The sequence below is a fragment of the Carlito syrichta genome, unplaced genomic scaffold (genome assembly GCF_000164805.1).
Source record: "Carlito syrichta isolate Samal-C Ts95f unplaced genomic scaffold, Tarsius_syrichta-2.0.1 Scaffold314291, whole genome shotgun sequence".
NCBI lineage: Eukaryota > Metazoa > Chordata > Mammalia > Primates > Tarsiidae > Carlito > Carlito syrichta.
Window position 1 is genome coordinate 301,071 of NW_007258387.1, and position 19,266 is coordinate 320,336.

At 36.9% G+C, this 19,266-nt stretch overlaps 1 protein-coding gene across 1 annotated transcript in view; it reads left to right on the top strand.

Moving 5' to 3' along the window:
* RGS17 (regulator of G protein signaling 17) overlaps nucleotides 1-19,266 on the top strand; it is a 129,306-nt gene that overhangs the window by 89,441 nt on the left and 20,599 nt on the right. The window contains exon 2 of the mRNA XM_008071341.1: nucleotides 3,766-3,909. Coding sequence (XP_008069532.1) covers nucleotides 3,791-3,909 — 119 coding nt within the window. The 5' untranslated portion in view covers nucleotides 3,766-3,790. The remainder of the gene's footprint in view (nucleotides 1-3,765; nucleotides 3,910-19,266) is intronic.

Genomic DNA, 19,266 nt, shown 5'->3' on the forward strand with positions numbered 1-19,266 from the left:
TCCAGGCTCGCGCTACCACGCCCGGCTGATTTTTTGATTTATTGTAAAGATGAGGTCTCGCTGCCAGGCGGGTCTCGAACCCGCGGGCTCAGGCAATCCATTCACCTCGGCCTCCCAAAGGCGCGGGATTACAGGCTGAGCCACCGAGCCCGGCCTTATTTTTTATTTATTTATTTATTTATTTTGAGTTGGAGTCTCACTCTGTCACTCAGACTGGAGTGCAGTGGCCGCTCCCAGCCACCACAGCCTCAACCTGCTGGGCTCCGGCGATCCTTCCGCCTCAGCCTTCCAAGTAGCTACAGGCGCGTGCTAACACGCCCCGCTCATTTTTTTGATTTGTTGTAGAGATGAGGTCTCGCCAAGTTGCTCAGGTGGGTCTCAAAACCGCGGGCTCAGGCAATGCACTCACTTCAGCCTCCCAAAGCGCGGGATTACAGGCTGAACCAGCGAGCCCGACCACTCTTGACTTTTTATTTAGCTAAATATAAAATTGTAGGGTGATCATCATCCTTCCTCAGCACTTGGTACACATTATCCTGTGGCCCATTGTCTTTAGCATCCAATGTTCCTCATGGGAAGTCTACTGTCAATCAAAGTGTTAATTCTGTATGGGTGATTCCACTTTTTTCTTTACATTGTAGATATGGTTTTACTATTACATGTATAAGTGTGAATTTTTTTTAAAATGTGTTTATCCTGCTCTCCTGTGGAGCATATGTGTTTCACATTGTTTTCTCCCAATTCTGGGGAGTTCTCGGCCAACTTTTCTTAAACTATAACTTTCCTTATATCTGTCATTTCTCCTCTTATAATTGAAATATTTGGGGTGTACATATTGAAACCTTTCAATGTTACTGCTCTGCTTATCTCAGTTCTTTTTTTATGTTTTATCTTTTTATCTCTTTTTGTTGAATTCTGGGTATATCCCTTAGCACCATCTTTGGGATCGTTTTCAAATGGGATGATTACATCTGTGTCATTTAACAGCTATGTGTTTTTGTTGTTACATTTCCATTTTTCATTACATCTTTGTTTCATATTTTCCAGTTATATCTTATAATTATTTTTATTTTTGTTGACAAATAATAATTATAAATATTAAAGGAGCACATAGGTGTGTGTGAGTTCTAAGGTAGAGTACATTGGCCATCCAGAATTTGGAAGTAAGGGAGATGGATCCACTAATCATAAGAAATCCACTTATCATTTCTTTGTGTTGGGAATGTTCAATATCTTCTTTTTAGCTATTTTAAACTATATAATATATTATTGTTAACTATAGTTATCCTCCAGTGGTATAGAACACTAGGACTTATTCCTCCTATCTAACTATAATTTGATATCCTTTAAGAAATCTCTCCCTATCCCTCCTCTGCCCTTCCCAGCCTCTAATATCCTCTGTTCTACTTTTTACTTCTATGAGATCAGTTTTGTTCAGCTTCTACTTATGAGTAACAGCATACAGTGTTTAACTTTCTGTTCTTGGCTTATTTCACTTAACATAAAGTCTATCAGCTCCATCCATGTTGCTACAAATGACAGGATTTAATTCTCTTTTATGACTGAATAATATTCCATGGTGCATATATATCACATTTTCTTTATCCATTCATCTATTGTTAGATGCTTAGGTTAATTCCAATTCTTGACTTTTGTAAATAGTGCTGCAATAAACATGAAAGTGCAGATATCCAAAGGACATCCAAATTGGAAAGGAAGAAGTCAGATATATTTTATAATTTTATGTTCTTCTATGTGAATCATATTCTTTACCCTATCACACTGTTTATTTATTTATTTCTGAACCCATCGTCTCACTCTCTTGCCCAGACTGGAGTGCAGTAGCACAATGACAGCTCACTGCAGTCTTGACTTCCTGGGCTCAGCAGATTCTTCTGCCTCAGCCTCCTGAGTAGCTGGGAAACAATTGTGCTCCACCATGCCCAGCTAATTATTTGATTTTTTTTGTAGAGATGAGGTCTTACTATGTTGCCTAGGCTGGTCTCAAACTCCTGGGATCAAACATTTCTCTTGCCTTGATGTCCCAAAGTGCTGGGACACAGATATGAGCTACTGTGCCCGGCGACATTGTGTATCTTAAACATATGTTTGTTAAAATAAAGGTGATTCTGTTCTTTGCATTTTTTCAGAATTATATTCATCTCCTAACTTGTGAGTTGGCTGTTTTCTGGTGTTATACAGATTTTTACTTTCAGACAATACACTGAGTGAGAGGCATATTTCTCACTCTCACTTATTCTTTGTAATGTAATGTATTTCCTGTATCGATGAATCCCTCAAGACCCTCCGTCTTCAAGCAGCTCTTTTATTGGTATCTCAGGATTCCCTCCTATTCAGAAATGATTTTGGAGACATCCCTGACTCAGTCATTGAACAGTAGGCTGATAGCGAAGGTCCAATCTGGATGACTTTCTCCGCATTCTCCTCTTCCAAAGCTAGGTATCATTGAATAGTAGAGATCATTTTTTTCAGCAACTTTTTATAAGTGGTAGAACCATGACCCCTAATTTTAAGCTGATTGTCTGAAATCTGATTCCCTGCTACTCATATAGTAGCATCTTACACCCCACCAGAGTGTAGTGCCTTCTCCCCTTTCCATTTCCATAACTGAATTATAGAATTACTGTTACTTTAGATCTTTACCTATTACTGTGGCTTTCCATTCCATGTCTGGTCTAAAGAAATGTTTATCTTTTTTTCAAGAATACAACAGTTTTTAAAAGTGTCCCTCATTACAGTCAGAACTGAAAATATAATTTTTAAAGAATGAGTTCACAATACCACAATAACCAGAAGCACTTTATGGTTTTAGTAAGTACTGCTCTTAGCCACACATATGACAATACATGTGTATGATTTGTATACATCACAAATTTATGAAAAACATTATTCAGTAGCTCTCATTTAATGAGGTATCAGCCCTTTTTCTAAGAGTTCATGCTAAATTTGTAGTACTCTACCAAAATAAAACTTTTTTTGTTTTTTATCCTCAACACAGATCAGGATTGGACCTATAAATAGAACATGACTCATTTGGCCTGATTTGTAAGGTCACAAACAGGGCATTCTGTACCCCATTTAAAAAATCTGCCATGATAAATAAATTCCACCAAAGTAATTCCCTTAAAAGTGATGTCTTTTTGTTTTTCCGAAGTCTCTATTAAATTAAAGTAAATTTAAGGGGATAGAAGAAGGGGAGCTGGGCCTTTGCAATACTGACATCTAATTGAAAATAAGGCATTTTGGTAATGTCATCAAGATTAGGCCCCTGGAGGATGAGTCAAAAGTGCCAAAATGGATAATCTTATGTAGTGAGAAACCTTTTAATGATCATTTAAGTCCAGTTTATCTAACTGTAAACATTAGTGGAGAAAAGAGTTATACACGCCCCCTATAATCATTAAAGATGTTCAAAAAGGAAAGCAGATTTAATCATTCTTGATAAAGAAGGAAGTTCAAAAGAGATTTTCAAACCGTTATCATATTTACCTTACCAACAATTTTGATTACATGGCAACTTTGTCACTATAATTTTATGCAGCAGATCACAGTAGAAGCTTGTCCTCAAAGTTTTTAGGATATTCTCCTTTGAAAACTTCCTGCGAGTGTTTAATAAAGCTTACTTGTTTCACCTTTACTTAAATTATCTCCCTTTCCTTTTAATGAAATGAGGCTTCCTTCAGCATAAGCAAGTTATCCTTATCACGATTTCTTTCATAACTTCTGTTTTCTCTCTTCTTTCAGCCAATTGGGTCCTGAAGTAGCTGAAATGCGAAAAAGGCAGCAGTCCCAAAATGAAGGAGCACCTGCTGTGTCTCAAGCACCTGGAAACCAGAGACCCAACAACACCTGTTGCTTTTGTTGGTGCTGTTGTTGCAGCTGCTCCTGGTATGTCACGTTACCTGTAGGATACCATACCTGAGCTAGGCAGTCACTAGCATGATCATGCATGCCAAATCACAGAAACTTCTCAACATGTATTTTTCCCCCTTTCCAAGTAGCAATTATTGAAGACTATCATTGGTTGAATGCAAACATTTTCACAAACAAAATGTAATATTTCCTCAAAGTCTACATTTATTTTTTATTTTTATTTTTGAGTTGGAGTCTTACTCCATCGTCTAGGCTGGAGTGCAGTGGCACACTCACAGCCACCGCAGCCTTGGTCTGCTGGGTTCAGGCAATCCTTCCGCTTCAGTCTTTCAAGTAACTAGAACTACAGACGTGCTCTACCTTGCCTGGCTAATTTTTTATCTATTGTAGAGATGAGGTCACGCAAGGTTGCCCAGGCTGCTCTCGAACCCCTGAGCTCAGTCAATCCTTTCTCCTCGGCCTCCCAAAGTGCTGGGATTACAGGCTTGAGTGACTGTGCCTGGCCAAAGTCTACATTTAAATTGCAAGTGAGGCAAAAAAATCCAAAAATATTTTATATCCTGCTTTTCCCCAACCATCCTTCCTAAAGATATGGGAAAAAATATGCTTATAGTTATATATGTATTTGCCAATACATAGTATTCACCAATGTTACCAATGGTGCAAGAATATTCAGATAACATCAAGGAGCAGGGCATGTAGTATTGAATGTGATTTTTAGCAATATGCTGCCACTCAATAGGGTGTCAAGCACTCAGATGCACAGCCAGATAAGCTTGAGTCAGGGTGACAACCTCAGCCCAGAACTCCTGCAAAAAAGAACAGAGAGAGGAGAATCACAAAACTCACAACTACTGATCTAAAAGGTCATGCTTGGTATGAAGGTCAAGTCACTTAACTGAAAACTCTGAAATTAGAGACAGAGAACCTGCTTTCTATTGCAATTTTGTCATTGGCAGTCTCCGGGACAGCATGCAAAGTTGTCATCTAATTGCTCATTGATTTCCTCATTGGCAAAATGATGAAGAGTTAAATAAACTGATCCCAAGTCCCATATAGTGCCAGGGATCTCAGGGAAATTGTTCCAGTTCCAAATTCTCCAAGTGCCTTTTCTTTTTTCTTTTCTTTTTTTTTTTTTTTTCAGTCGGAGTCTCACTCTGTTGCCCAGACTGGAGTGCAGTAGCACGCTCACAGACACTGCAGTCTTGACCTGCTGGGCTCAAGTGGTATTCCACCTCAGCCTTCCTAGTAGCTGGAACCACAGTCATGTACCACCATGCCCGGCTAATTTTTTTATTTATTATAGAGAATAGGTCTCACCAAGTTGCTCAGGCTGTTCTCGAACTCCTGGGCTCAAGTAACTATCTTGCCTTGGTCTCCCAAAGTGCTGGTATTACAGGCTTGAGCCATCACACCCAGCCTCCATGAGAAAATCAGCAGGACCCAAAGCTCTAACATGTATGCAGATGAGACTTTTCAGAGGGATGCTAGACTTAGTGGAACTTTCTTATAAGCCACTCATTTTGGCGTGTTTTAACATCCAATTTACATGTGGATCTTCTGGTACAGCAAGATTAGGCCCCTGGAGGATGAGTCAAAAGTGCCAAAAAATGTTGCATCCCTCTGGCCAAAATAGAAGATGAGGTGTTATGCTACAATGGAGCATGTCTGACAAACAAGCTCCACTCACTCTAGAAAACTCCACTTCCAGAAAACCATCAGATATTGTAGGAATCTGGAAAGTTTAAAGAAGTTTTCATAATTATCAAAAGCCTTTTCGAATGTATGATGCTGTGTTAGGGAAAGTCATATTAATTCATTTTCTTTCATTCTTGAGTCTTAACAATTTTAGATGGAGGAAATAGAGTTCTAGATGGGGCAAATATTTTAATCAAGGTTGTGTAATCTTTTTCTGTATCACTCTTAAGGAGATCATTTAGCTCTGATCTTAACCCGTTCAGTACTATGCAGTAACATAATAAGGTAGTTCTGAAGTCAGACTGCCAGTGTTCAAATTCTGTCCTCACCTCTCATGATCTATGTGACCTTCAGCAAGTTAGTTAATCTCTCTGGTCTTCAGATTTCTCATCTGTCACATAACAGTAATAAGAATCCCTACTTCATAAGGTTGCTGTAAAATTAAATGAGATAAAATACATAACAAACCCAGAATAGTATCTAACAAATAGTAAGCACTAAATAAGAGTTAGTTCCCTGGATATGGAACACTTCATATTGGAAAAAATAAAATCTCTTTAAAGAGGAGTTAGATTGAAAAACTTTTTAAAAAAAAAGATCAGTTTGTAAATAGAACACAAATTATCTTGGAAAGAAAGCTATTCTATTTTAAATTCTGTATAAAACATTGCCAATACATTGTCACACAGTGTTGAGGAATGTATTTCTATCTTAGTTTGTTTTGCTGTAAAGGAATACCTGAGGGTGGATAATTTATAAAGAAAAGAGGTTTATTTGGCTCATGCTTTTGCAGCCTATACAGGAATCATGGTATCAGCATGTGCCTTTAGTGAGGGCCTCAGGAAGCTTTCACTCATGGTAAAAAGTGAAAGTGAGCTAGTACTGGATGGTGAGAAGAAGGAAATAAGAGAGAAGGGGGAGGTGCCAGGTGCTTTTTAACCAGCTCTAACAGAGTAAGCACTAACAAAGTGAGAACTCTTTACCTGGAAAACTGCATTAACCCATTTATGATTCGCCTCCATGACCTAAATACCTCCCACTAGGCCCCAACTCCGACATTGAGGATCAGATTTCAACATGAGATTTGGAGGGGACAAATATCCAAACTATGTCAACTCCTATTTCTCATTTGCACTACACTATGTTCCTTTAATCAGTATTTGATTTTATTTACCTGCCAAAACTTAGTTCTGAGTTGCTTCAGGATTAAAACGCCAGAACAAATAGAGTCCTCAAGTTTCATTGCACTGTTTGTTAAGCTGCCAAACAAATATTTTGTGAGACTTGCCTTTACTAATCTTTAAAGACACATTAAATAATTAAACATTTAACATTAGTTCATGAGAATCAGATTGTCACAGAACACAGATGATAGATTAAGAACAAACCAGCTTTTTGGAAGTTGCATTAACTCTCTAGGCTTCTAGAATGAATCTGGAAACACCCGGTATGTTGGCCGTGTGATCTATTAGATCTAGACTAGAATTCCTTGTCAGGAACTGCATTTGTTAGCACTGAATGATGAATCCCTGAACCTACCAGCTATGCATTTACAAGTTATTTTGTATATGACAAATGATAAATAATTTTTAATGTAAAAAACTTGATTTTTTTAAAAAAGGTAAAAGTTACATTGTCTTGGCCTTTGGATTTTATTTATGACTATATTGTCTTGTTGAAAATGAAATGTCCTTTACACAAGCATTTAAAAAATATAATTATTCTTGTACTTTGAGTTTAGGAAAGAACACTGTAAAGGTTTTTGGAGTGAAAAGAAAAGGAAATAAATTTTATTTAGATTTTTTCCAGAGTAGGTCAAAGGAGCAGAACAAAAAGAAACACTAAAAATGTAACTTAGGGACTAAAAAAATTTTAGAAATCAAAATATGAAGTAACTGTCATTTGTGAATAGGAGCAGTTGTCGTGTGGCTGGATTTACTTCCTTTTAAGGAAATAGAATGGTAGGAGAATAAATTTCTATATCTAGTAATAAATATGAATACCACACCCTAGCTTCACATTCTATGAGTTTTTAAAACAATATAATAGTTCACGATTCTCACTTATATTTCATTGTCAACCCTTCTTACATTTTCAAATGTATTTCTGTCTTTAAAAAAGCACCATTATGCGTTACATTGGGGGAGGATACAGAGAGTTAAGTTCATAACTGCTGAATGTTTACATAGCTTCCTTCAAAATTCTGAACAGTTTGGATAAACTTCCTCATGACTTATTAAGCTGATCCATTCTCCATCTCTGTTGAAGAAACACTTCTTCCCCCAAATCAGTCTTTCTTACCATCCCTCCTTTCTCCTCATAGTCTTCCACTTCAAGAAGAAAAAACAAGAGGATGAGGTTTAGACCATCTAACTGTCTTACATAAATGAGTGATAGATGCCTATTTAAATTTAGGCCATAAAATGGACAGTCTATACATGTACAAGTCATTCTAAACATGGGACTAAAGCTGTTTCCAAACATGTGAAGAGATAGTTCTGTCAAAACCACTTGTCTAGAAGTTCAAGGTTGACAAATATAGGTAAAATGACTTGCCTCTTCCTTCCATTTTCTTTATGGGGAAAAAACCTTTGGAAGATGTCATGGGCTCCTCTCAAACCTCTGTTAGTCAGAACAATATGAATCAGTGAGATTGTTCAGATACTCACACGTGAGATAACACACATAAAAGTGCATTGCAAACTAGAGACTGTTGTGTGCTTATAAAAACGAGGTGCGTCAAAATGGAGATAGGAAGGAAGAAATTCATTTGGGGCTTAAAGCTAATTTTCAAATTGCTCTACAAAGCTTCTTGTAACATCACAAGTTACATTAAAATAATGAAGGCTATTTTTTTCACATAAAGTCTTTAGATGCTAATCCTTCTTTTAATACCTGGCTGCTCCAAATGGTGTCCCATCAAGGAAGACAGGTTTCCCTGTGTTTAGTCATAAAAAATTAGAATTCAGGAGACATTAGCTACCCTCTCTCCAGAATGTTCACACTGACTTCTGCTTGACACTCCATGCTGATGAGAGGTTGGCTATGGGGAGGAGAGGAATGAAGCATTACTGGCCACAGCCCTGGTTCTACTTGTCATTTCCAAGGAAATAGTTCTGTCTTTAGCTATCTTATATATTAGACTTAGGAATAAGCCTTTTTTTTTTTTTTGAGAAAAAAAATGCCCTCCCTAAAAACATAAAAACTAAAAAACTTGGAAAATGCTGCATTTAATTTTATAGGTAGGGAAAGTGATGGTTTGCCTGCTGTCAACAAACTCATTAGGGATAGAGTTGAGACTAACATGCAAGCCTATTAATATCCAGTCCATTGTTAATCATAGTTTAATATATTTTTCATACTTTAATATGTCACTTCCAAACTTTTCATTTCCAGAATATGTATGAACCATTTCCAAATACAGCCTTCTCAGTTGAATTCACGATCTCATGCACTAGTGGGTCTTGCCTACAAGATTTGGCCCACTGCACTGGATTCTTCTCAGGAGAGATTGGTCACAGACTGAATTTAGTCCATTAACTAATCCTTTGAAAGCTAAAAGTTTCTCCCTTTGAATACATCAGTTCCCAGATTTCCCTGACTATGGGATTATCTCACTAAGTAAATGTTAAGAACTTTATAAACCTGCTTTGGATTGCCCCTTCCTCCATTTTTAACAAATACAGTGGCCTCTATAATTCAAGACAGTGCAAAAATAATGTCCTATTTTATCCTCTGATACTGTCACACTTTAGCTCTCTGCCAATGGAAATATTATGATACGTGCTTTAAAAATCAAAGGATATTTTTCGTAAACAAAAACAAAAACCCATGTCTACACCATGGTGAAGAAACCACTCCCTGACAATAAAACTGCTCATACATGCAAGGTGAATCATTTCATCAGAGGCACCAAGGAATAAGTGGTCCTTTCTGTACCTGTCACCCTTGGAGAGCTGATTCATCTCACATGGCAGCATAAGTTATTCCTTATTTCAGAGAATGACTTACTCTGAGCAGGATTTCCAAAGTACTTGTAAACAAATCATGATACATATCATTTACAAAGAATTCTATAGTCTCAAAACTCCATCTCTCCATGACCTGGGTAAATTTCCTCAACAGTTTCTCTCAACTATATGAATTTATACAATCAAAAGACATCTATTGAAATAAATCCAGGTTTTCCAGGCCATACACACAAAAGCAAAAAATGGATATCAAGTATGCTAACCTTCTTTATGTCATTCATTCATTTATTCGTTCATTCATTCACAATGCCTGGAATTCAAATATGAAGATCTGGTATCATTCCCAGGTTTCTAAAAGAGTTTAATATTCAAGTCTGCCAAGTCTGTGTTATATATGACTAGAGTCGAACTTATTGTAAAGCTGTCAGAGTTAGAACTCACTTGACCCTTTTCTATCAAAGGTACACTATATGTACTCTTTTTGACTCTGCGTTTACTGTAAATTCATATTTTTCTAAGTATCATATTGCAGTATTTAGATCATCGATGAAAAGATGGATGAGAATGGAACAAAATGATAGGTGAAAATATTATGCCCAGTCATGTTCAGGAGAGTAAAGAGAAGAACAGTGCACCATAAAAGAGTGGGAGATAGAAGATTGAATCATTTCAGGTCAGAAGAAGGCCCCAGGGCCAGCTAGAAGGTAAGGTAGCTCACAGCCAGTGAAAGCTAGTTAGTAAGGAACCCAGGAAGTGTCCTAGAGGGACACTCGTGGGGACACCTATGGCATGGTTCCCTTGAAGTGCAAGGTAAGAAGGAGGAAGAGTTGTGGTGTTAGGTGTCTGGTTAGGGATCATAGAGCTGTGAGAGGGTAAGGAGAGACAAGAAAGGGAAAGTTGGATGGCATAGGCCTTGGAGAATAAGGAAGAGAAATGTCAATCCTATGGTGTCTGGGAGGAACCACTTCTATAAGAGAGAATCCTGAGAGAGGTAGTGTCTTCAGAGAGCTGGGTGCCAGTAGGGCTAGAGGGAGAAAGTGGACCATGAAAGGTTGATTGTGCATAAGGGTACATTTGATGTTGAAAGGGAGTTCCAGTGAAAACAAATGTCCTCAGGGGGAGAAAGTTAATGGTAAAAGGAGCCTCACTCTGGTGAGGAGGCCCAGAGTCTTAGAGGACAGGAAGAAAGAGACTGTCGATAAAGAGGTGTGGCAGTGCATCTGGAGACAGGGCTCTGCATGGGGATGTGGATGGGGTCCACTGGCCCCAGATACCTCAGTCAGCTTCATGGGTCAGACCAGAAAAAATTTCTCACATATCAACCAGGACTGACTCACTCTATATGACAATTGGTGAGAGTCATCTGTGTCTGGACAAGATAGAATGTGCTGGAGCTTCATGAATGACCTCAGCAGTGGACTGGTGCTGTTCATACCCCTGGCCATGCTTACCTCTACCCTGGACAAGACTGAACATATGAGGGTCAGTGTTTGACTCACCAACTCACTGTACTGTGTTTTTATACCAGCAATTCTCCTGCTTGAGCCATATTTTTGTTTTTTAGGCTAATACCCTCAGTAAATTCTATTGTGTAGGTTTTGTAGTTGAATTCATAAAAATTCATATTGGTCCATCACCATTGGGCGTTTTTGTAAACATATACCAAAGTTTCAGGCTCCAAAGAGGCCTAAAATATATTTTGGCTTATATTTCTTGGCACAAAGTAGGTATGTAATTAACATTTGTTGAATGGGTGATTTATTTGGATTTGCCATTTGAGTCTGTTTTATAAAATATGAAAATGTGTGCCACAAAAATTCTTTTCAAGCATTGAAGGCACATTTTCTTAGGACTTAACACAATTCTGTGGCAAGTGATACTTATTGAGGGTAGGCCAGATTTCTCCATATGTGCCATTTTTCTTCATGCTCCTGTACGTAAGTATATCTGTGGCAGTAGTACCAGTAGTAATACTAACTAGTAGTAAAGAGAGCCATGGATTTGGAGACAGAGTGCTAAATTGCTGGAAAATAAAGTCAAGAAAGGCAAAATAGAAGACTAGAAAGATAAGCAGCAATAAATAATAAAATATCTCTTACTCTCTATTAAAGAGTTAGGAGTTTGCACATTTTTGGAGATAAGAAAAGATCGAAAATTATTAAGTAAGGAGGGCACAAAGTCCATATATCTTTCTGAAGGGAATGAAAAGTATTTGGAAGGACAAGACAAAAAGTAAGGGCGGTGATAGCAGACTTTTACAGTAGCCTCAGTGAGAGATGTCAGGGCCCAAAATAAAGAAGCAATAAAAGAGATGGAGACAATTGCAATATTCAGGAAGAAATTAGGATATGCTGTGAAGAATTAGCAATTGTTGAGAAAGAAGAGAAGGGGATAATTCCATGTTGCCTGTATGAGTATCTGGTTTGATGTTGATCCCAGAAAATGGGAGAATACTGGAACAGAAGTTGTTTAGAGGAAGAATAAAAAGATGAGTTCTGCTTGCTCCATTCGAGGTAGCTAAGAGTTAGTTGTATAAATGACATTGAAGCTTACAGGGCAAGTCTAGATCAAATATGGAAATCTGGGAGTCATCAATATACAGTGTGCAGATGAGACTGATGACCCTAGAGAGTGTGTCAGGGTAAACAGCAGGGAGCTACAAACTAACACCTCAGGATGTACCAACATGTAAAGAGCACTGGAGGAGAAGGATAGCTGCAAACAAGGAACACGAAGACGAGGCAATGTGAGAGGTGACGTGCAAAGCACAGCTATGGGCTGGCACAGAACCCAACAGAGCAGAGTTTCGTAAAGAAGGAAATGATTGAGGCTGCAGATGTACCAAGGAGGTCCAATACAATAGGAATCGTAAACTATTCCGTGAACTAGCGGGGGTTACTGGTGACCTTTGCAAGAATCAAGCTTCTCCTTAAGGTGCACAAGGAAGAACTTGGAAGAAAAACTGACTGAGAAAATGAACGAGTCTCTCTTTAAGGTTCTAAAATACCATGATCCTTCAGAGTGAAGGTTCAGTTTAAGGGAAGTCAGGATTCTCTTTTTGGTTTATTCAAAGGAAATTATTCTATTTCTTTTTTACTATTTTTGCCTTTTATTACAGAGATGTGGGATACAAGTGAAGATTAACTACATAAATAGGCTGCCTGCAGGTGAAGTTTGGGCTTCTCACTTGTCCTCACTCCCCCTGGTAAAGGACCAGGTACCCTTTAAGTCGTCATGTGCCCCTTGCCCTCCATTCTCCCTCCCTCCCCTAGCAGTGCTCGGCAACTACTGATCCCTTCTTTGTGCTAATGTGATTAATGATCAGGGCCCACTTATGAGTGAGAATATACTGTATTCAGTTCTTTGTTTCTGTGATAGTTCACTTAATATTGCAGCCTCCACCTCCATCCAATTTGCTGCAAAGTTCGTGGTTTTGTTCTTCTTTATGGCCGCATAATACTCCATCATGTATATGTACCATATTTTCTTTATCCAGTCCACTTTTGATGGGTAGTAGGGTTGGCTCCATATTTTACTATTGTGAATAATGTGGCAATAAACGTGCATGTGCAGGTGTCTTTTTTGTAGAATGATTTATGATCCTCCAGGTATATTCCTAGGAGGGGGATTGCTGTATCATATGGAAGGTCAATTTTTAGTTCTTTTGGTTTCTAAGACAATATGAAATTCAACCCTTCCAAATCCAGGCCAAATTCTTTAGTTATTTGGACAATAGTTGGGAACTTCCTCTCATATCTCCCAATCAATAATACAACATTATTATTACTGTAATAATATCCCAGCCAATAGTATAACATTATTAGTAATTTTTGCTACTCTTTCCCAATATATAAAATGCAATGGTTGTATAACATCTGAATGAAATAATTAACTCTATTTCTGGTCCTCTCATTAAAATTCTGCCTTATTTATTTTGGGCCTAGCCTACTTTCTTTCATGGTCTAGGTGTGATAGACCTGTTAAAATCTGCCTGCTATTTTAGGACATCATTCAAGAAATGTTTCTTCTCTCTGTGTCAGATAAGACAATAAAATCCACTTTTGCACAAATTAAGTTGATTGTTTAATAATCCTGCTGATTTTGGTGATATAAATATTATAATTTCCTAAAAAATTTCCTATAAAAAAATTTCCTATAAAAAAATTTCCTATAAAAAAATTTCCTATAAAATCCATATATTTGTTTTTAATATTATTATGGTATATATTAATGTACATCTCAAGCATGGGAACATCTATTGCTAAGTAAAAAGCAAATTTCTCCCACTGATACTTTTTGTATTAAGCAATATAGATTATTTAAAAGCATGGAGCCAATTTAATTCACCAATTTCATAAGTAATAGTGGGATAGTAAGCTCATGTGTCTCATGTGTGTCATTCTAAATAGTCATCTTGCCATATATAATGTTTATACACACATTCTAATGACATGTCTTTTTCATATAAAACCAACTTTCATATAAGACCAACTTCAAGAGGTTACTTGGGACAGGGAAACGGCAATAGCACTGTAATTAAACACCTGGGAATGTTCCAGTTTCATAACACTTATCTGTTTTGTTTCTTTCTTTTATTAGACTCAAGGGCTACACATACGTACTCATTACACAGACATACTGTGTGGTGGTAGGAGTTGGGTCTCAGATAGCCCATTCCCCAGATGGTGAACATTGTACCTGTGGGTAGTTTCCAACCCCAACCCCCTCCCCCCTCCCACCTTACTGTTGTCCCCATTGTCTATTATTTAAATATTTGTTACCATTTAGTTCCCACATATGAGTGAGAACATGCGGTGTTTGGTTTTCTGTTTCTGAGTCAATTCATTTATTATGATGGTCATCTCCAGCTCCATCCATGTTGCTGCAAAAGGCAAGATTTCATTCTCTTTTATGACTGTGTAGTATTCCATTCCATGTTCATTATCTACCGATCAGTTGATGGGCCTTTAGACTGATTCCACATCTTTGCAATTGTGAATTGTGCTGCATATGAACGTGTGGGTGCAGGTATCTTTGTTATATAGTGACCTATGTTCCTTAGTGTAGATAGATACCTAGTAGTGGGGATGCTAAATCACTTGATCTACTTTGAGTCAAATAATCTGCATACTGCTTTCCATAGAGGTTGTACTAATTTACACTTCCACCAACAGCATTCTCTTTTCCATGCATCTGTGCCAGCATCTATTGTTTATTAATTTTTTAATAATGGTCATTCTGTTGTAAGATGGTATTTCATTGTGGTTTTAATTTGCATTTCCTTGATGATGAGTGATGTTGAACATTTTTTTCACATATTTGTTGGCCATTTGTATATCTTCTTTTGTGAGATATCTGTTCATGTTGTTTGCCCACTTTTTGATGGGGGTATTTGCTTTTTCTTGCTGATTTATTTCAGTTCCTTGTAGATTCTGGATATTAGTCCTTGGTGAAAGTTTGTGAATATCATCTCCCATTCCGTAGGTTGCCTATTTGTTCTGTTGATTATTTCTTTTGCTGTGCAGAAGATTTTTAGTTTAATTAAGTTTCATTTGTTTATTTTTGTTTTAATTGCATTTTCTTTTGAGGTTTTAGCCATAAATTTGTTGCCTGGGCTGCCAGAAATGTTTTTCCTAGGTCCTAGGTTTTCTTCAAGGATTTTTATGACTTCAGGTCTGATACTTAAGTCCTTAACCCACCTTGAGTTAATTTTTGTATGTGGAGAGGGGTGGGAATCAAGTATTTTTCTGCATGTAGCTTTAGCATCATTTTTTGAATAGGGTGTCCTTTCCCCAGTGTATGTTTTTGTCTTCTTGGTCAAAGATAGTTGGTTGTAGGTATTTGGGCTTATTTGGGTTTATTTCTGGGTTCTCTATTATGTTCCACTGGTCCATGTGTCTGCTCTTGTACCAGTACCATACTGTTTTGGTAACACAACCTTGTAGTATAATTTGAAGTCAGGTAATGTGATGCCTCCTGCTTTGTTCTTTTTACTTAGGATTGCTTTGGCTACTTGGGCTCTTTTTTGGTTCCATATGAATTTTAAGATTGTTTATTCTTATTCTCTGAAAAATGATGTTTGTTGTTTGATAGGTATTGCATTGAATCTATAGATTACTTTGGGTAATATGATCATTTTAATAATATTGATTCTTCCAATTGATGAGCATGGGATTTTTTTTTCTATTTGTGTCCTCTGCAATTCCTTTCAGAAAGTTTTGTAGTTCTCCTTGTAGAGATCTTTCACTCCCTTTATTAAATATATTCCTAAGTATTTTAGTTTTTTGGCTGCTATTGTAAATGGAATTGAGTTCTTGATTTGATTCTCAGTTTGGTAGCTATTGGTGTATAGCAGAAGTACTGTCTTGTGTGTATGGATTTTGTATCCTGAAATTTTACCAAATTCATTTATTGAGTCCAGGAGTCTTTTGGAGGAGTTGTTAGGGTTCTCTAGGTATAAGATCATATCATCAGCATACATACAGAGATAGATTGATTTCTTCTTTTCCAATTTGGATATGCTTTATTTCTGTTTCTTGCTAGATTGCTCTGGCTAGGATTTCCAGTACTACATTGAACAGTAGTGGTAAAAGTGGGCAACATTGCCTTGTTCTAGTTCTGAGGGAGAATGTGTTCAACTTTTCTCCATTCAGAATGACATTGGCTGTAGGTTTGTCATATATAGCTTTTATTATTTTGAGGAATGTTCACGATGCCTGTTTTGCTGAGGTTTTTTATCATGAAGTGACACTGGATTTTATCAAATGCTTTTTCTGCATCTATTGAAATAATCATGTGATTTTAAAAAAATTCTGTGTATGCAGTGTATCATATTCACTGACTTGTATATGTTGAACCACCCTGGTATCCCTGGGATAAAACCCCCTTGGTCGTGGTATATATTTTTTTGTTTGTTTTATGTGCTGTTGAATTCAGTGTGCTAATATAATGTTGAAGATTTTTGCATCTATGTGCATAAAGGATACTAGTCTGTAGTTTTCTTTTTTGGTTGTGTATTTTCCTGGCTTTGACATCAGACTGAGACTGGCCTAGTAGAATGAGTTAGGGAGAATTCCCTCCTCTTCATTTTTGTGGAATAGCTTTAGTAAAATTGTAACCAGTTTTTCTTTGATGGTCTAGTAGAATTCAGCTGTGCATCCATCAGGACCTGGGCTTTTTTTTCTGTTGGGAGACTTCTAATTACTGTTCCAATCTCGTTACTCATTATCTGTCTGTTCAAGTTTTCTATTTCTTCCTGATTCAAGTTTGGGGGATTGTGTGTTTCCAATAATTTTTCCATTTCCTCTAGATTATCTAGACTTTTTGCATAAAGGTGTTCACTATATCTTGAATGATCTTTTGAATTTCCATTGTTTCAGTTATAATGTCTCCTTTTTCATTTCTGATTGAGCTTATTTGAATCTTCTGTGTTGGTTTCTTAATTAATGATATGATTTTGATTGTCTTTAATTTATTGAGACTTGATTTGTCGCTTCTCATATGGTCTACCTTGCAGAATGTTCCATATGCTGATGAGAAAAATGTCTGTTCTGTAGTTTGGGGGTGGAATGTTCTGTAGATGTCTGTTAGTTCCATTTCCTCTAGAGTCCTGTTTAACTTCAATGTTGCTTTGTTGACTTTCTGCCTTGATGATCTGTCCATTGCTGTCAGTGGAGTGTTGAAGTCTCCTACTATTATTGTATTGGTGTCTAACTCTTTTATTAGGAGTAGTCAGATTTGTTTTATAAAGCTGGGAGCTCTGGTATTAGGTACATATGTAATTAAAATTGTTATGCCTTCTCATTGGATTGTTCTCTTTATCATTATATAATGGCCATCTTTGTCTTTTTTTTGTTGGTTACTGTTGTTAAAGTTTGTTTTATCTGATATGAGAATGGCTACTCCTGCTCATTTTTGGTTTCCATTTGCATGGAATATTATCCCCACTCCTTTACCTTGAGTCTGTTGGAGTCTTTGTAAGTTAAGTGGGTCTATTGAAGGCAGCAGATATTTGGGTTGTATTTTTTTTATCCATTTTGCTAGTCAGTATATTTTTAGTAGAGCATTGAGACCATTTACATTTAGACTTAATGTTTTGTAAGGTACTATTCTACTTATACTGATTGTTATCTGGTTGCTTTGTTTACTTATTTTATCTATTGTGTTGGTGTTCCATACAGCCTGTGAACTTTATGATTTCCAGTGTTTCTCTACTTGTGTATTTTGCCTTTTTGTTTCAGTATTTAGGAATCCTTTGAACTTTTCTTGTAGAGCTGGTCTAGTGGTGACAAATTTCCTCAGCATTTGCTTGTCTGTGAAGGACTTCATTTATGAACCTTAATTTTGTGGAATACAAAATCCTTGGCTGACACTATTCAGTTTGAGGAGATTAAAGATGGTGCTCTAATCCCTTCTGGCTTGTAGGATTTCTTCTGAGAAGTCGACTATTTGTCTGATAAGTATACCTTTGTAAGTTACTTGATGCTTTTGTCTCACTGCTCTTAAAATTATTTCCTTCATATTAACTTTACATAGTTGGATGATTACATGCCTTGGGGATGTCCTTTTTGCAGTGAATCTTCTGGGGGCAGGGCAGCTTCTTCGGACTTCTTGTGTCTGAATGTTTAGATCTCTGGCAAGGCCAGGAAAGCTTTCCTCCATTATTCCTTCAAGGAGGTTTTCCAAACCTTTTGCTTTCTCTTTGTCCTCAGAAACACCTATGATTCTTAGGTTTGAACAGTTTATATAATCTCATGTTTCTTGGAGACCTCGTTCCATTCTCTTTATTGTTTTTTTTTTGTTGTTGTTGTTGTCTGATTGGTTTAACTCAAAAGCTTTGGCTTCAAGTTTTGAGATCCTTTCTTCTGCTTGTTGTGATTTACTGTTAAAACTTCAAATGTGTAATATTTTCCCCAAAACTAGAATATATTAGTGCATTTTTGAGAATTTTAAAGCACCATGGTCAAAATCAGAAGCTATCTTTTGCATATTTGGATTCAGTCATCCATTAAGAACCTTTTGATGTCATCTGGACATATTTATCAAAATATTTTGATTCTGAAGAGTATAAAATAGAAAATGTGTGATTGATATAATTTATGTATAACCATTACTGTAAATTTAGAAGGAAATGCATCACAACTTTGGTTTGTTTTAGCAATGAAACAATAAAGTTGCTATTAACAAAACAAAAACAAAAACTTTCCATTGCATTTTGTACTTCCCTAAGTGCTTTTTCCATTTCCAGTATTTCAGCTTTTGTTTTTAAGGTATCCATCTTTTTGGAGAATTTTTTAACCATGTACTGAATAGTTTTTTTAATTTCTTTATATTGGTTTTCAGTTTTCTCCTGCAGTAGTTTGACCAGTTTTATCATCAACCCTTTGGATTCTATGTCTGAAATTTCAAAATTTCCTTTTGGTTAGGGTTTGTTGCTGACGAATTGGTATGGTCTTTTGGAGGTGCTGGAGAACTCTGTTTTTTCATATTGTCAGAATTATCCTTTTGGTTCTTTCTCACTTGGGTAGACAATTTCTTATTATTTAAGGTTGGCAGGGGACTGATGTCAGTACTGTAGAGTTCCCTTGGCATATAGCTTCACAGCATCCTGAGTGGCTGGAGTGACTTGGAAACTATTGTTAGCTGGTGCTTGGGATCTGCTCTTCCCCAAAGCTTAGGTATTATATTCAGTGTGGTTGGCTAT